Consider the following 13,307-nt stretch of genomic DNA (forward strand, 5'->3'; position numbering starts at 1 on the left):
TCTGAGGAACTGAGCAAGAACAGATGCATCGAGACCTCGCTCCCCTGGTAATCAGCATCTGTGCTGCTGTAATGTTAAGCCCATGCTGCGCTAGCTGTAATGTCCAAAGGTTTTGCACCAGCAGTGAATGTTTGCGTGGTTCATGGTGAGCTGGATGGAGGGACTGATACAGGTTAATATGGGGGGGAGTGGCAGGTTCGTTTCAAACACATCTATCTCCCAGCTTGAGCACATGGCTGTGATGGCTGTGTAGGTCATTCTGCTGGTACGTGGTTGGTATTGGAATAGAAATGCACAGGTGAAGCGAGGGAGTGGTAGGACTGTGTATTCTGGCAGCAGTGCCTGCTTACCCTGGCTTGAAATGTTCATTAAACTACAAGCTGAGAGTTGTAAGTGGGTTGACTATCGTCTGCTCTTAGATGACGCCTGTTCTCTATCAAGACTTGGAAATGTATTGGACGAATGGAAGAGTTTTCTCCGTTAATACGTCTAATTGGTATTTTGTCACATGAGGGCAGAACTCCTGTTTCCCCGGATGGGCTGCACCACCGAGTTGCAGGCACCGAGTAAAAGGGAAAGCTAGCAGTTACATCTACGACCATTTAGCTGACCTTGGAGATATGTTTCTGTCACTCATGTTCTGTGTCTGTTTCTCTATTTCAGGCAAAGTCGTGCATTTGTCATATGTGTGGTGCCCACCTGAACAGACTCCACTCTTGCCTCTACTGTGTCTTCTTTGGCTGTTTTACAAAGAAACATATTCACGAGCACGCAAAGACAAAGCGACACAATTTAGGTAAGCTGTCATCCTGATGACACTGGTGCTTTATAACTCGCTGTATTATCCCTGTCAATTCCAGGCCAGTAAGGTGATATTTTCTTGTAGCTACCTCATTAGGCAGGGAGATCAATTTTATTTGTGTTTTGGGTTAGTTTAGTGGTATTATTTTAAACTTGGTGCTTAAGCTTCCACTGCATCACAGATAAGTTTTTGTTCACAACTTAAAATTTGAATTATTACTGTTTAGTATCTTAGTATTTATGAATTAATATCATATACAGGGAAAAATAATAAAAATGTGTGTAGACAGATTTTTTTTTTTGCTAAGTGTGAAAAATGGTGGGTTTACTGCCTTGAACTAGAGTATTTATTTCAGTAAACTTTTTTTCAGGAGTTCATCTTCACTTTTTTTTGTTCTTGCTAAGGAAAAAAACATCATTCCTATCACAAAGAAGACTCATCAAGTGACAATCAGAATTATTTAAACTTTCAAAGTTTTGGGTTGGGTGGGTTTTTTTGTGGTGTTTTGAGGTTTTTTTGTTGTTGGGTTTGGTTGGGTTTGTTTTTTTTTTTCCCTTCCCCTGTCTTGGCTTCTTGTTTCCAGTGGGGTCAACAACCTAAGTAATAAGAAAACAGTGTAACTGATACAGAGTACCTTTGCCTCAACTGCCTCAAAAACGTTGGTAAAATGCTAACAAGTTCTTCTATTCTGTTAGCTTTGGTGCTACGTAATGTTCAAAACCAAAAGCATTCAATTTTGTTTTAAATTACTGCTTATAGATTAGAACATTTTAGAGTTATAATGCAAAATCCTGATAATTTTATATCAAAATTTTGGTTGTGTCAAAATGGATGTATACAATTTTGCTTGGTGTATGACACAATTTTTCTTTTAAATGAAAATACATTCTTGGTGGAGTGATACAAGAAACAGGAAAAAAGGCATTATTTCATGGAATAAATTTTCTCTTGACCAGTGTGGCCACCATTCTCATTTAATTTATCTTAAGTGCTTATGGAACAAACTGTATTTTCCATGAAGACAAAGATGCTCCAGAAGGCCAACAGTGCTGTGTACTCCTGTGCTTAAGAAACTGGTGTGTAAGTTTACTGTTTATGGAAAAGATTATTTAAAACAGCAAATCGTTATAGTTTCTTCCTCCATATAGAAAAAATTTAGGCTCCACAGTGGTGTAGCTTAAGTTTGCAAATGCCTTGAAAAATAGAATACTGGAAAATAGTACTGAATATCCATAATGTTTATGAAGTTGCTAGCCTTTGAGAGTGGCATGATCATCACTCTTGATGTCAAGGTAGGCAGCAATATTCAGCATAAACTGTATACTTTACAGCTATGTATACATAGCTGTCCTTTAAATGGTAAGTTCAGGAGAAAAAAATGAAATGTATTAGTATGAGAAGATGTCTGAAATTGGTAAGTGCTGATAAGGCCATATATGGAATCCTGTGTCCAGTTCTGGGCTACCCAGTAAGAGAGAGTGGAACTACTGGAGAGAGAGTCTAGCAAAGGGCCACAAAGATGGTGGAGATCCTGGAATACCTCTTCTGAGGAAAGGCTGAGAGCACTGCGACTGTTTAGCTTACAGGAGAGATGGCTCAGGGGGATCTCATCAGTGTGTATAAATATCTGAAAGAATGGTTAAAAAAGGTGGAGCCAGGCTCTCTTCAGTGGTGTCCAGTGACTGTACAAGAGGCAGTGAGCACAAAATGAAACACAGGAGGTTCTGTCTGATCATCAGGGAACACATTTTTACTGTGAGGGTGGCCGAGGACTGGAACAGGTTGCCCCAAGAGGTTGTGGAGTGTCTATCCTTGGAGATGTTCAAAAGCTGTCTGGACGTGGTCCTGGGCAACCTGCTCTAGACGGCCCTGCTTGGGCAGGAGGGTTGGAGAAGGTGACCTCCAGAGGTCCTTGCCATCTTCAATCATTCTCTGAAAATTGAAAAAAACAAACTAACCCTGTATGAAAGGGGTTTTTATTGCTTTTTACAGGGTGTAATCTCAAAAAGCTTTTGAAGTCAATTCATAAGGTGAAATTATTTGGGAATCTTTACCAACGCAGAAGTACAAATTACTCTAGGTAAACTCTATCTAAGGATTTCTGGTAAAGTGTATACATGTATAAAAAACCTTTTGTGCCAATATAGGTTTATGGCCAGGTTTAAGGTTTAAAAAATTACAGTGCTAAATTGAGACTGTAGACAGTATTTGCCTGTTTATCTGTGGATACTGTATAAACACTAATATTTTTACCATTAAACTTACCATATTTACAGAGAACCTTTTAAGAGCTTCGTAATTGCACATGTTGTGAGCTGCTGTTTTATCTACGTATTTGGGAAGCCTAAATTCTTCAAGTTAATTTTTATGCAAGGTAGAATTTGCTGGTGTCTGCTGTAGTGAAATATCTTCTGTCTCCATAAAGGGAAGCTAAAACATAAAGGAAAACTAAAACTGGACAGAGGGAAGTGCTTTGAGGATGCACTCTTGCTTTTTAAGACTGTTGTCTAGTACCATGACAATAACTACAATTAAGAGCGTGTCAGATAAGGTACTTCCCAAAAGGAATAGCCTTTAGATAAAAAGGGCAAGAGTTTATTCTGTATTTTGGCTTGTATAATTCAGTATTGTATCATCCCAAAAAGTATTCTTTTGCAGTTAAATGTAATGTACTCAGTGCACAAATACATGTAATGTGAAGATTGTACAACTGACTGCTTGATTTCTAGTTTTGGAGATTCCTTTTTTCTTTTTTTAATGTATGTTTTGGTGTTTAATTTCCAGCTGCATGTGAAATGAGCTGTAAAAATATTTTTGTAGTTTTGCTAGTGCTTTTGGTTGCTTTTACTGCTGCAGTTTTCGTTGGGGAAATAACTTGTTTTTGCCTACCAGATGTTAAGTGCTTTGAAATTTCAAAACGAACAGGAATTATTTTAAAACACTTGGTGACTTTTTGCTGAGCCAACATCAGTCTCCATGGAGACTAGCAGGAATTGCACACTTAATCACAGTTGTACGAAATATCATCGATTTCAGCTGTAACAGCTGTCTGAGCACTGGAAGCGACGTTTTTGCAGCTAACTGCTATATGTTTCAGGAGGCTTCAGGATCATAGTCCAGAGTGTTCTTGAAATACATCCCTTGTTATCTCTGCTTCCCTGAGCGATATAAATTAGACACTCACACTCTGACCTTACAGTGATACCTGTGCTCTTGCATCTGCTTGCCTATTCAGTGTATATTAATAATACCGTACTTATTTTAATATATTCCTTGAGTTGTGGATGTGGGTGACGGGTAGGTGAAGTAAGATCCAGCTACATGAGCTTCTTTTTTTAATCTCTGCCTTGCACAGTCTCTGTTAGTTGGTCAGCATGGTAGGCTGGTATTTCCACTGGGTTGGGAATCGTTAATGCAATGTAAAATTTTTGTACAGGTATGAAAACCTTTAGAAAGAGGTAGATAAGAATGACCTTTTCAGGACCTCGGAAGACTTGGGACTATTCAAACTAGCCTTTTCCTGTTCTTTTTCACTGCTGTTTTCTTACTGTGTAGGCATCTCTCATTTCCTGCCCCCCCGCGCCCGCCCAATACATGAAAATGGCTTCAGTTATAAACACCCATGGGTATGTCCTAGGACTGCTCAGAGATGGTCTGTGTCAAAATACGTAGTATGCGAAGGAATTGTCAGTAGCAGATAAGGCAGGGCTGTCTGTCCATACCCTCCTTGAGAACTGTAATGTACTGAACCAAAGTCACTGTAAGGGACGTCTGATTATAGATGCTACAGATCTGAAATCCAGCAGCCTAAGCAAAGTGGTATCTTAGTCTGTGGACGTTGTTACTTCAGGAAATAGTTTCTGCTGTTGCAGTTTTAATAATACAGAATCCTTAATTTTTCCTTTTTTCCTCTTCTCCCAGTTTCATAAAACATTTTGCTTCTTTGAAGTGGTTGTACTGGCTGAAGCTGAACCATAACTATCCAGCCTTCTACCTGGTAGCGGTCAACAGAGGTAGCTTAAAGAATAGGCATCAGTATAGTTATTAAGCATTTTTTCCCTTGTACGCTCCCTTTTTCTACTACTCAGCTCTTCAAAAACTTTCTGAACAGGAAACTGCTTCTAGGTGCTTGTGTTCCAGTAGCTGCCAGTAACCTGTCCGCTTTTAAAGCCTGGTTCCTTTCTGGCACCCACAACGTGCAAAGGCAGTGAGTTCCACGGTTGTTCTGAGCCATATGAAAAATGCATGTGTCTTTCTGGTTTGCTTTGTAATGGATCTTGTAACTTTGCTCTGTATTTCTTTTGTGAGGAATTGAGAAATGGTGAATAAAAAGTCCTTACTGATCTCTTCTGGGATTCCTGATCTTTTTGATATTGTCAGATGTTTCTTTTTCCCAACCCGTAGGATCCTGAACTATTTTTAGCTTTTCTTATTGAAACCTTTATATGATTCTCAACGTCCTCATCATACTCTTTTTTTAGTTCTGATGTGTCCATCTGTGGTGACAAGCCTTTGGATTAATAAAGTTTACTATACTAATGACTTGTATTCTTAGTTAATACCTCCATGACTTCTATTTTGTGTTTCTTAATATGCTGTTCAACACTGAGCCTGATGTTGTTTGGGAGTTATACTCAGTGACTCCAAAACTTCTTTCCTGAGTGGTACTTGTCCGCTTTGGTAGTGATTAGAGTTTCACTCTTGGTGGTATTGCCTATTTCCTAAGTATCTTGAAATCCTTCTGGAGCTTTTTGCGGGCTTCAGGTTTGATTATTCTAAATGAATGTGTGCCATCAGCATACTTTGTCATCTTCCTATATAATCTTTCCAAATCAGGTACCAGCACCTGGGGAATCTGCTGGTGGTTTCTGTCCTTGTAAAAACTGATGGTCCCTTCCTTATCTCTTCTACAGTTGCTCAATGAAGGAAAATTACATAGTAACTTAGTCCCAGAGTAGCAGGAACAGGAAGGTGGCTGTGAACACTAGCTCTAAAAGAGAAGAGAGGTTGGTGCTGTAGAGAGAGTTCATCTCGAAACCGTAGCAGTGATTCTTTTATCAGTTTCCTGGTTGGGGCTGAAAAATCCTAGGCAGACACCAAATGAAGCTTTAACGTTCTCTCTGAGTGAATATTTTCTGTTTCTATTACGTAATGATTAAAACTTTGGGGGGGCGGATATCATATGAGAAAACAAAATTGATGATTTTGAGTGGAGTATTTATGTAACCTTGCTTGAGAGTTTTCCCCTACATGCATGCTCTGTGTGTGTGTATATATACACACACACACTTACTTAGCTGCAAGAAAAATCACTGGTATGAGGCTTAGGAAAGTCTGTTGCAGATAACCATTCTGAGTTAGATTAGTTCAATTATGGTATCAAAGCCCTGTGTATACCTATTTAAACTCCTTGGTAAGGAGCCAACTCGTGCATTTCCATGCTGTGCTTCTATCTGTTAAAGATGCACTCTTAACACATGAATAGTACCTCTGAAACAGCACATAATGCAGTTTTTGGATGAAGTCTTGGTCTGCTCTAAGGCCCTGTTCTGGAGTTAAAGAATAGAGGTAGGTGAAATAGCAGGACTGAGGTTCAGTGGTTAAAAGACTAAACAAGAAACAGCAGGAAGACTGAAGTACCATTCAATTTCTAAGGAGACTGGCAAACAGTTGATTTCAGAATTAGTCCTGTTAGAGCACATTCATTATTTATTCGATCACAAACTGTTTGTTGAGGAACTGTTTTTTCTAAGTATATGCTGATGTAAGGTTCAGTCCAATAAATACATTTTGTGGTGAGAGGAACTGGGTGGGTGAGCATAATAATAATGCTCGTAGATTAAGTTGAAGATTTTTTGGTAGAATTCAAAAAGCTTCTACTTCCCCTAGAAAACAAATAACTAATTTTTTTCATCTGATTCAGAGGAAACATGACAAAAAGCTGGTTTCTATACTTGAAGTTGGTTAAAGGAAAAAATTTGGTTAGTGCTGTTAATACATACCTGTTTGTTGAAATTCAGTATGTAGAGACAGAACACTTATGTAAAGGAATGACAGTAAAAGTTATTTAACTTTCTTTTGAGTTGGAATGTATTGACTGAAGTGTTAATTCTGCATGATGGCAGTAGAGTTGAGTTCTTCTGTAAACAGCTAAAACTTCCATTAGACTCTGCGTGGAAGGGGCAATTAAAGCACTTCCCATGCAGCGTATTGCAGTGCTAGAGTAGCAGTTTGGTTTTTCCTTTTGCATCTAGGCTCAGAAAGGGGTAGAAAAGGTCATCTGGGCATTTTACCAGCCTCTTGATTTGACTTCTGTTCTAATGTTTTGCTTAGTGTGGGTGTTGAAAAAAGTCTGTTAAGGAGATGAAGGCAAATGGGAAACAGGATACAGTGTTTTTAGTTCTGTCAGAGATGGATTGTGTCAGACTAATGTGTCTTTTTGATAATATAACTGATTTTCTTGGAAAAAGGAAATACACTGGACCTAATTGCTCTAGATCAAGTGAAGAATTTGACATTTTGCCCCCTTTGAAATTATTACTTGAGGCAGAAGTGACAAGGATTAATACAAGAATTGTGGTGGCAGGATAAAGGGTGACTGATGATGAATAAACTGAAAGCAGAGTGTGTTGGACACGTGGACTTTACTAGCAGAACCAGTCCTGGTTTACTGCTATTTTCTAGTCATTGAAGAGAAGGAATTATATCTGTGTATGAAATTCATGACGGTCACAAAGTTCAGAGGTATTGCTTATACTGAGGAAGGCTAGGTAGTCCTGCGATAAGAATTAAATAGCCTCATTGACTACAGTAATAAGTGAGATGAAATTTGATAATAGAAAGTCCAAACTCTTTGTACTTCAACATAATAATATCCTTGCGATGTAAAGTAGAGGGTCATTGATTGGAAGTGGAGGAGGAGGAGCAAAGCATTTTGGATATATAGGTCAGCCACAGGGTATGTTTTTGAACCTCCAATGTTTCTCACAGCCATTAAAAATATCTGCTGTTCTAGGATGCATCGTGCAAAGTATTGCAAGCAAATCCTCATTTGCTTATGTGACGCACATTCCAACATGGCATTCCTATAGCTTAGCTCAAATTTTGAGCCAGACTGGACTCGTAAGAAGACAGCAGGCATTTGTTCATTGCAGTTGTCTTCTGCTAGGAGCTGCTTTGGTAAGTGCAGGTAGTTGTGAGCTCCTGCAAGCCATCTCACAAAAGCTCCTCGTAGCATCAGAAATGACTCCTGAAGAGTTCTCTGTCCACCTGGAATATTCTTGGCCCTCAGAAAGCCAACCTCCTGAATATTTATCTGCATATTGCCAGCTCTTGCATGCATCTGCTTGCCTCAGACCCAACTACTAACTTCTATGCAATTCTGGATCTTACTACTGCTTTTATTGAAAATAGTGCTTTGAAGTAAGGCTCCATTGTTGATCAAATGAGAATATGCAGATGAGTATAAGCAGTTTGCATCACGTCATATGAAGAAACACAACTTGGTGGCTGTGATTTTGGGATTCTGTCCCCAAATTTCTGAAGAAAACAGCAAGATTAAGTAGGGAGCGTTTAACGCTTTCTCTCCTTTAAACCTGAATAGTAATTTGTGGGATCAAGAAAAGGTGCTTTATCCAGGAGGATTTAATCCTTTTCACTTTTCAAAGATTTGCTACAAACAAGGGAAGTTGTTGAAGTTTGTAGGGTCAGAGAAGGGCAGGGAGAAGACTGGCAAAAGGCAAAATGTCTTTTATAATAGGAAGTGCAGGGCAGCTTAAGTATAGTCATGCTACAGACTCCTCTGTAGTATACTGGGCGCATGCACACACATATAAGTAGCGTGTGTGTATAATATCTGTATTTCTGAATGAGGTCAAAAGGCTGAAGTTAATATTCTGGTCATTAATAAATTAACATAAAATGTTTTGACAGATTGGTTCCTCTAAATTAACAGTTAAAAACATTTTTGGTATAACAGTTAAAAACAGGGATGCTAGGACATTTTTCCTTCATCTGAACATCTCATCTTTCCTGGCTTGAATTCGCATGCTGATGTAGGATGACACTCTAAACCGTCACAGAAGCAAGTGTACAGCATAGAGGTTGGACATTTGGCTCCTAGTTTTATTTGAGTGGTTTGCAGCATAGTATTGGGTACTTGCCATGTTTGGATTGCAGGCAAATCAGTCCATTTAAACATTAAAATTCTAGATCTGTATAGGCATCTTGGAGACTTTAGAGCACAGCCCACAAAAACGCTTATCTGTTGGCTGCTGGTTTAAAAGAAGAAAAAGAAGTACTTGAAGAATAGAATGGTTTTATTTCAAGTATTAAGAGAAGAAAATACCATTTCTGTTAAATATTGAATGTGGGAGGGAAGGATAATGCTTAACCGTGGCTTTCGTTTTTAACGTGTATTAAAAGATTGGGTATCTGAGACTGCATTTTTGGCAACAAAAGGAAGTTTGGGGTTCCACCCCCTCTCCCCCACCCTGCAAGTAAGTACTTGTGATTCTCAATGATTTCAGTGGAAGCTAGCTTGGATCACCATTTAGCAGGACTAACCTTTTATTTTTATTTATAGGTATAAATAAATAAAACTAAGTATGCCTGTTTTGTGACTTGGAGAGTTGATAAGGCTGTGATTGCCTCGATAGAGACTGAAAGGATAAGGGAAAAGTGTGAACAGCCTTTAATGTGTCTGCTCACTAGTTTCTGACAAAAACTCAAATATTTAAATTGATTGATGCCTCAGATGAGTCTGCTGGTGTATTTTGGCATAATTTTTTTTTTCTTACTGAGATTAGTAAGATTTTCTTACTCATGTCAGTAAACCTTAATATCTTACCAGTTCAGGAATTCTGATCTCTGATGCAGTTTCCAGGTGCCAGGAAAACAGGAAGAATGCCATCAGATACTTGTTTTGTGCTAATATATCAGATAGAAGAACAAGTGGAGAGCTGGCTGAAGTTTAGAAGATCACTTCTTGTGGACTTGAGACTATTATCTGAAACGGGTTTAATGATTAACACTTAATGCGAGAAATTAGGGACTATGAATTAGCCTAGGATGTTGACTTAAAATACAAAAAAGTTGAAGAAAATGTAGGTGACTTGCATAGAATATGAGTGTGTGTTGATTTCGGGTTGATAACATGCCAAGACTGAGTCATAGAAATTCACGGTGGAATTAATTTCAATACAGGTAAAAATTGACCTGAATTCTGTGTTGCTGTGTGTTTTGTTGTACTTGAATGCAACCAGTGTTCCAAAGAACATGATACCAAAGCATGATTCACAAATATCCTACCTGATGGAAGGCCATTGTATAATACGGTGAAGTATCCCATTTTCAACTGAGCAAAGTTAGTTCTGTTCACTTGGGTTTTTCAAAAACTGAACATAAAAGTTTCTTAACAGGATGAGACGCACGTGCAGACACACACTCTGGATGTAGCATGATTCCCTGATTTTTTTTTTACGTGGTGTTGTTACGTTCCCATCATCCCTGGTCTCTTAACATTTTCACAAGGATGTCAGTGGATATATTTGGCAAAGTAAAGCACTCAGGCTTAAACAAAACAGTTCACTTGGCTCCCAGATGGAGAGTTTGAAGACCTTTTGCTGCTTAAATTTAAACTTTCACCCTTGAGCTGTTGTCTTTCGAAACTTACTGTCACTTGCACCAGTAGATAAAGTTGCTCTCGTTCCCACATGATCTTCTGTGATGCCTCATTTTTTTCTCCAGGCTGATAACTTTATTTTTAAATGAAAAATGAGATATCTTTTGACTTTCTCTCTCTTGCGTTGCAGCTGTTTTGAATTTTGTATATGAAGGGGTACAAGGAGATCTGACTTTAAAATAATGGTAGCCTGTTGTCAGCATAGAAGGTACAAAAGCAAAGAAAAATGTTACATTCCAAGAGGCCTTTTCAGTCTTAAATTACTTTGCCTGTGATCCACAAGTAGGTATTTTGAATTCCTGAAACAGGAAACTAGATGGATCGAATTTAATAAAATGACATTGATTCTTTTAAATTTCTTCTCGTTCTTTCCTATGAAAGAAAAAGTGCATTCAGTAGAAGCACATATTTTATTTTTTCAGTGTAATCAATTCTGTACATGTATTAAGATAAAACTGAATTAAAATAGTGATCTCACCCTCCCCCGCCCCCTCCCAAGAGGGGTAGTAGTAGCGTTAGGAAAAGCAGATACTGGAAGGTAGGAGTAGCAGCCGTTCTGGAGGAGCCTTGTAAAAGGGATGTTTATCGTGAGGAATGTGGGGCATCGTGGCAGAGTTGGCACTGGATTGATCTCAAACATCTAGGCATCACTTCTTGGTTAGTAGTTCCCAAACTTTTTATGAATTTGAGGCCCATTTCTGTTAGTCTTTTGATCCCAAATACTAATGCAAATGATGAAATTTGTTACGTGTACACTCTCATACTTTACTGTCATAGTGTTTTTTACTGAATTTTCTGGTCAGATGTTTCAGTTTGAGGTACAGCTTCACAGCAATTTAGTTTAAACAAATAAAAGTTTTAGCCTGTTGCTATTAATGAGGTGAAATTTGCGTGTGTGTCCCCCTCCAGGTCGTTTGAGGGAGAAAGTTTTGTATAGACTTTGTCCTTTTGGTGTGTTGTGACTTTGGTTATTGCTAACGAATTGCTTGCTTAGGAAGAATTTCTGTCAGGAGGACAGTCCCTTCAGTGGTTCCTCCGTTGGGGACCCTCTACCCAGCAACCTGCCAGGCCCTGCAGGCCGGCTCCACGGGCATGGTGGCTCACCAGAGTGACTTGGCAGTGGATATTTTGCACTTTGCCCTAAAGAAAACATTCTTTTTCACCTCAAGAAGACCAGAATAAGAAGGTTAAAATACATTTCAAGGGAAAAATTGAAATTATACTAATTTGAAACGATTAACTTGCAAACTTTACTAGTGGACTCTTTTCCTAGGATCTTGAAACTGAGCAGCCGTGTTTTGGCTTTCATGAGAAACTCCTGCCCTTCCTTTGTGCTGTAATCAGGCCTGTAAGGCCGCCTTGTCACTGGTGCTTGAAGTAATTTGTCCAAAACCTATTGCAGTCTTTTTAATGACATTAAAAGTGTTGGCATATATACAACTGTATTGTTCACATAAGTATGCTGGAAAGAGGACATCTTCTCAAGAGTCCTTAATCAGGCGCTGGACAATTACGGCTTTTACTCCACCAGTGTTTCTGTTAAACTTTCTGATTCTTTACACCAGAAATTCAATCTGCTCTGAACAAATGGTTTGTGTAAGGTGGTCTCTTGTTGGTTTTGATCTTGACATCTATACTTCATCACTCGTGCATGTAAATCCAAAAAGCTGAGAAAGGTAAGGAATCCTCTGAGTGCAACGTATGCCTACCCATTTTGATGGTAGATTGAAAGTATTAGTGCTCACAGAGGGTCCTATTTATTTAATATTCTGCCAGCTCTGCTTTATTATTGGGGGGGGGGGGGGGAACAGTATTTGATTTTTGTGTTTGGAGATCAATACTTTGGATTTTCAACAATTGTTTGTTGAAAACTGTGCATAACTGGTAATGCAATAGATAATGGAGTAAATATTATACAACTCTAATACTCTGTAGCTTAATTGTGGGGGTTTTTTTTCCCTTCCCCCTCATGGCATAGTGTTTTGTTACTGAGCTCCACCACAGCCAAGATTCTTATCCCCTTTTGCGATATTTTGCTAAAGGAGTTTAAGTCCTCTGGGCACCAGGGTGAAAACTCTGGTGTTCAGGCATTACACAAGGTAATGTAAGCAGTCCTTATCCTCTTCCGCAAACTGACTGTGGTCCAAATAGACAAAACAAAAGAATAAAATAATGAAGCACATAGGCAAGATGACAGTCAACAGACATTATGCAAACTTGTTTGAAGTAATTGTTCTCTTTATTACACAATAGCAGAAGTAAAAAACAATTTGACATAATCATTGAAAAAGTGATTTTGAAAGAGGAGGAGGAGAAAAAAAGGGCATACAGGACTAAAGGAGAGGGGTAGCAGGTTGTGATGGATGGAGGCTGTGAAGGATGGATGAGATGTGGTTAGAAAGAAACCTTACCAAGCTTACCAAGGCCACTAGCCCACTAACAGGGGAGAGCCCAAAGACTTCACCTTTGTTTGCCTGATGAGACCGACAGCAGAATACCTGCTGCGTAGCGTGTGGTTTGGCTTATTTATGACTTCAGAGTAATTCAGTGCTGTTTCTTGCAGGCCACCTAATACGGTAATGGTTTAATAGAATCATAGAATAGTTTGGATTGGAAGGGGCCTCTAAAGGTCATCTAGTCCAACCCCCCTGCCGTGGGCAGGGACATCTTCAACTAGAGCAGGTTGCTCAGAGCCCCGTCCAACCTGACCTGGAATGTTTCCAGGGACGGGGCATCCACCACCTCTCTGGGCAACCTGTGCCAGTGTTTCACCACCCTCAGCGTAAAACATTTCTTCCTTCTGTCTAGTCTAAATCTACCCCC

The 13,307-nt window shown here is 39.1% G+C and overlaps 1 protein-coding gene across 4 annotated transcripts in view; it reads left to right on the plus strand.

The window, feature by feature from the left end:
• The first annotated feature begins 666 nt into the window (after positions 1-666).
• Positions 667-13,307, plus strand: part of USP22 (ubiquitin specific peptidase 22) — a 73,346-nt gene continuing 60,705 nt past the window's right edge. For 2 of the 4 annotated variants that reach the window (XM_009286430.1, XM_009286433.1), the window contains exon 1: positions 667-796. In XM_009286430.1, coding sequence (XP_009284705.1) covers positions 685-796 — 112 coding nt within the window. In that variant the 5' untranslated portion in view covers positions 667-684. The remainder of the gene's footprint in view (positions 797-13,307) is intronic. The other 2 variants (XM_009286432.1, XM_009286431.1) reach the window with 1 other exon arrangement.

This window comes from Aptenodytes forsteri, unplaced genomic scaffold, assembly GCF_000699145.1.
Source record: "Aptenodytes forsteri isolate BGI_AS27 unplaced genomic scaffold, ASM69914v1 Scaffold55, whole genome shotgun sequence".
Classification (NCBI taxonomy): domain Eukaryota; kingdom Metazoa; phylum Chordata; class Aves; order Sphenisciformes; family Spheniscidae; genus Aptenodytes; species Aptenodytes forsteri.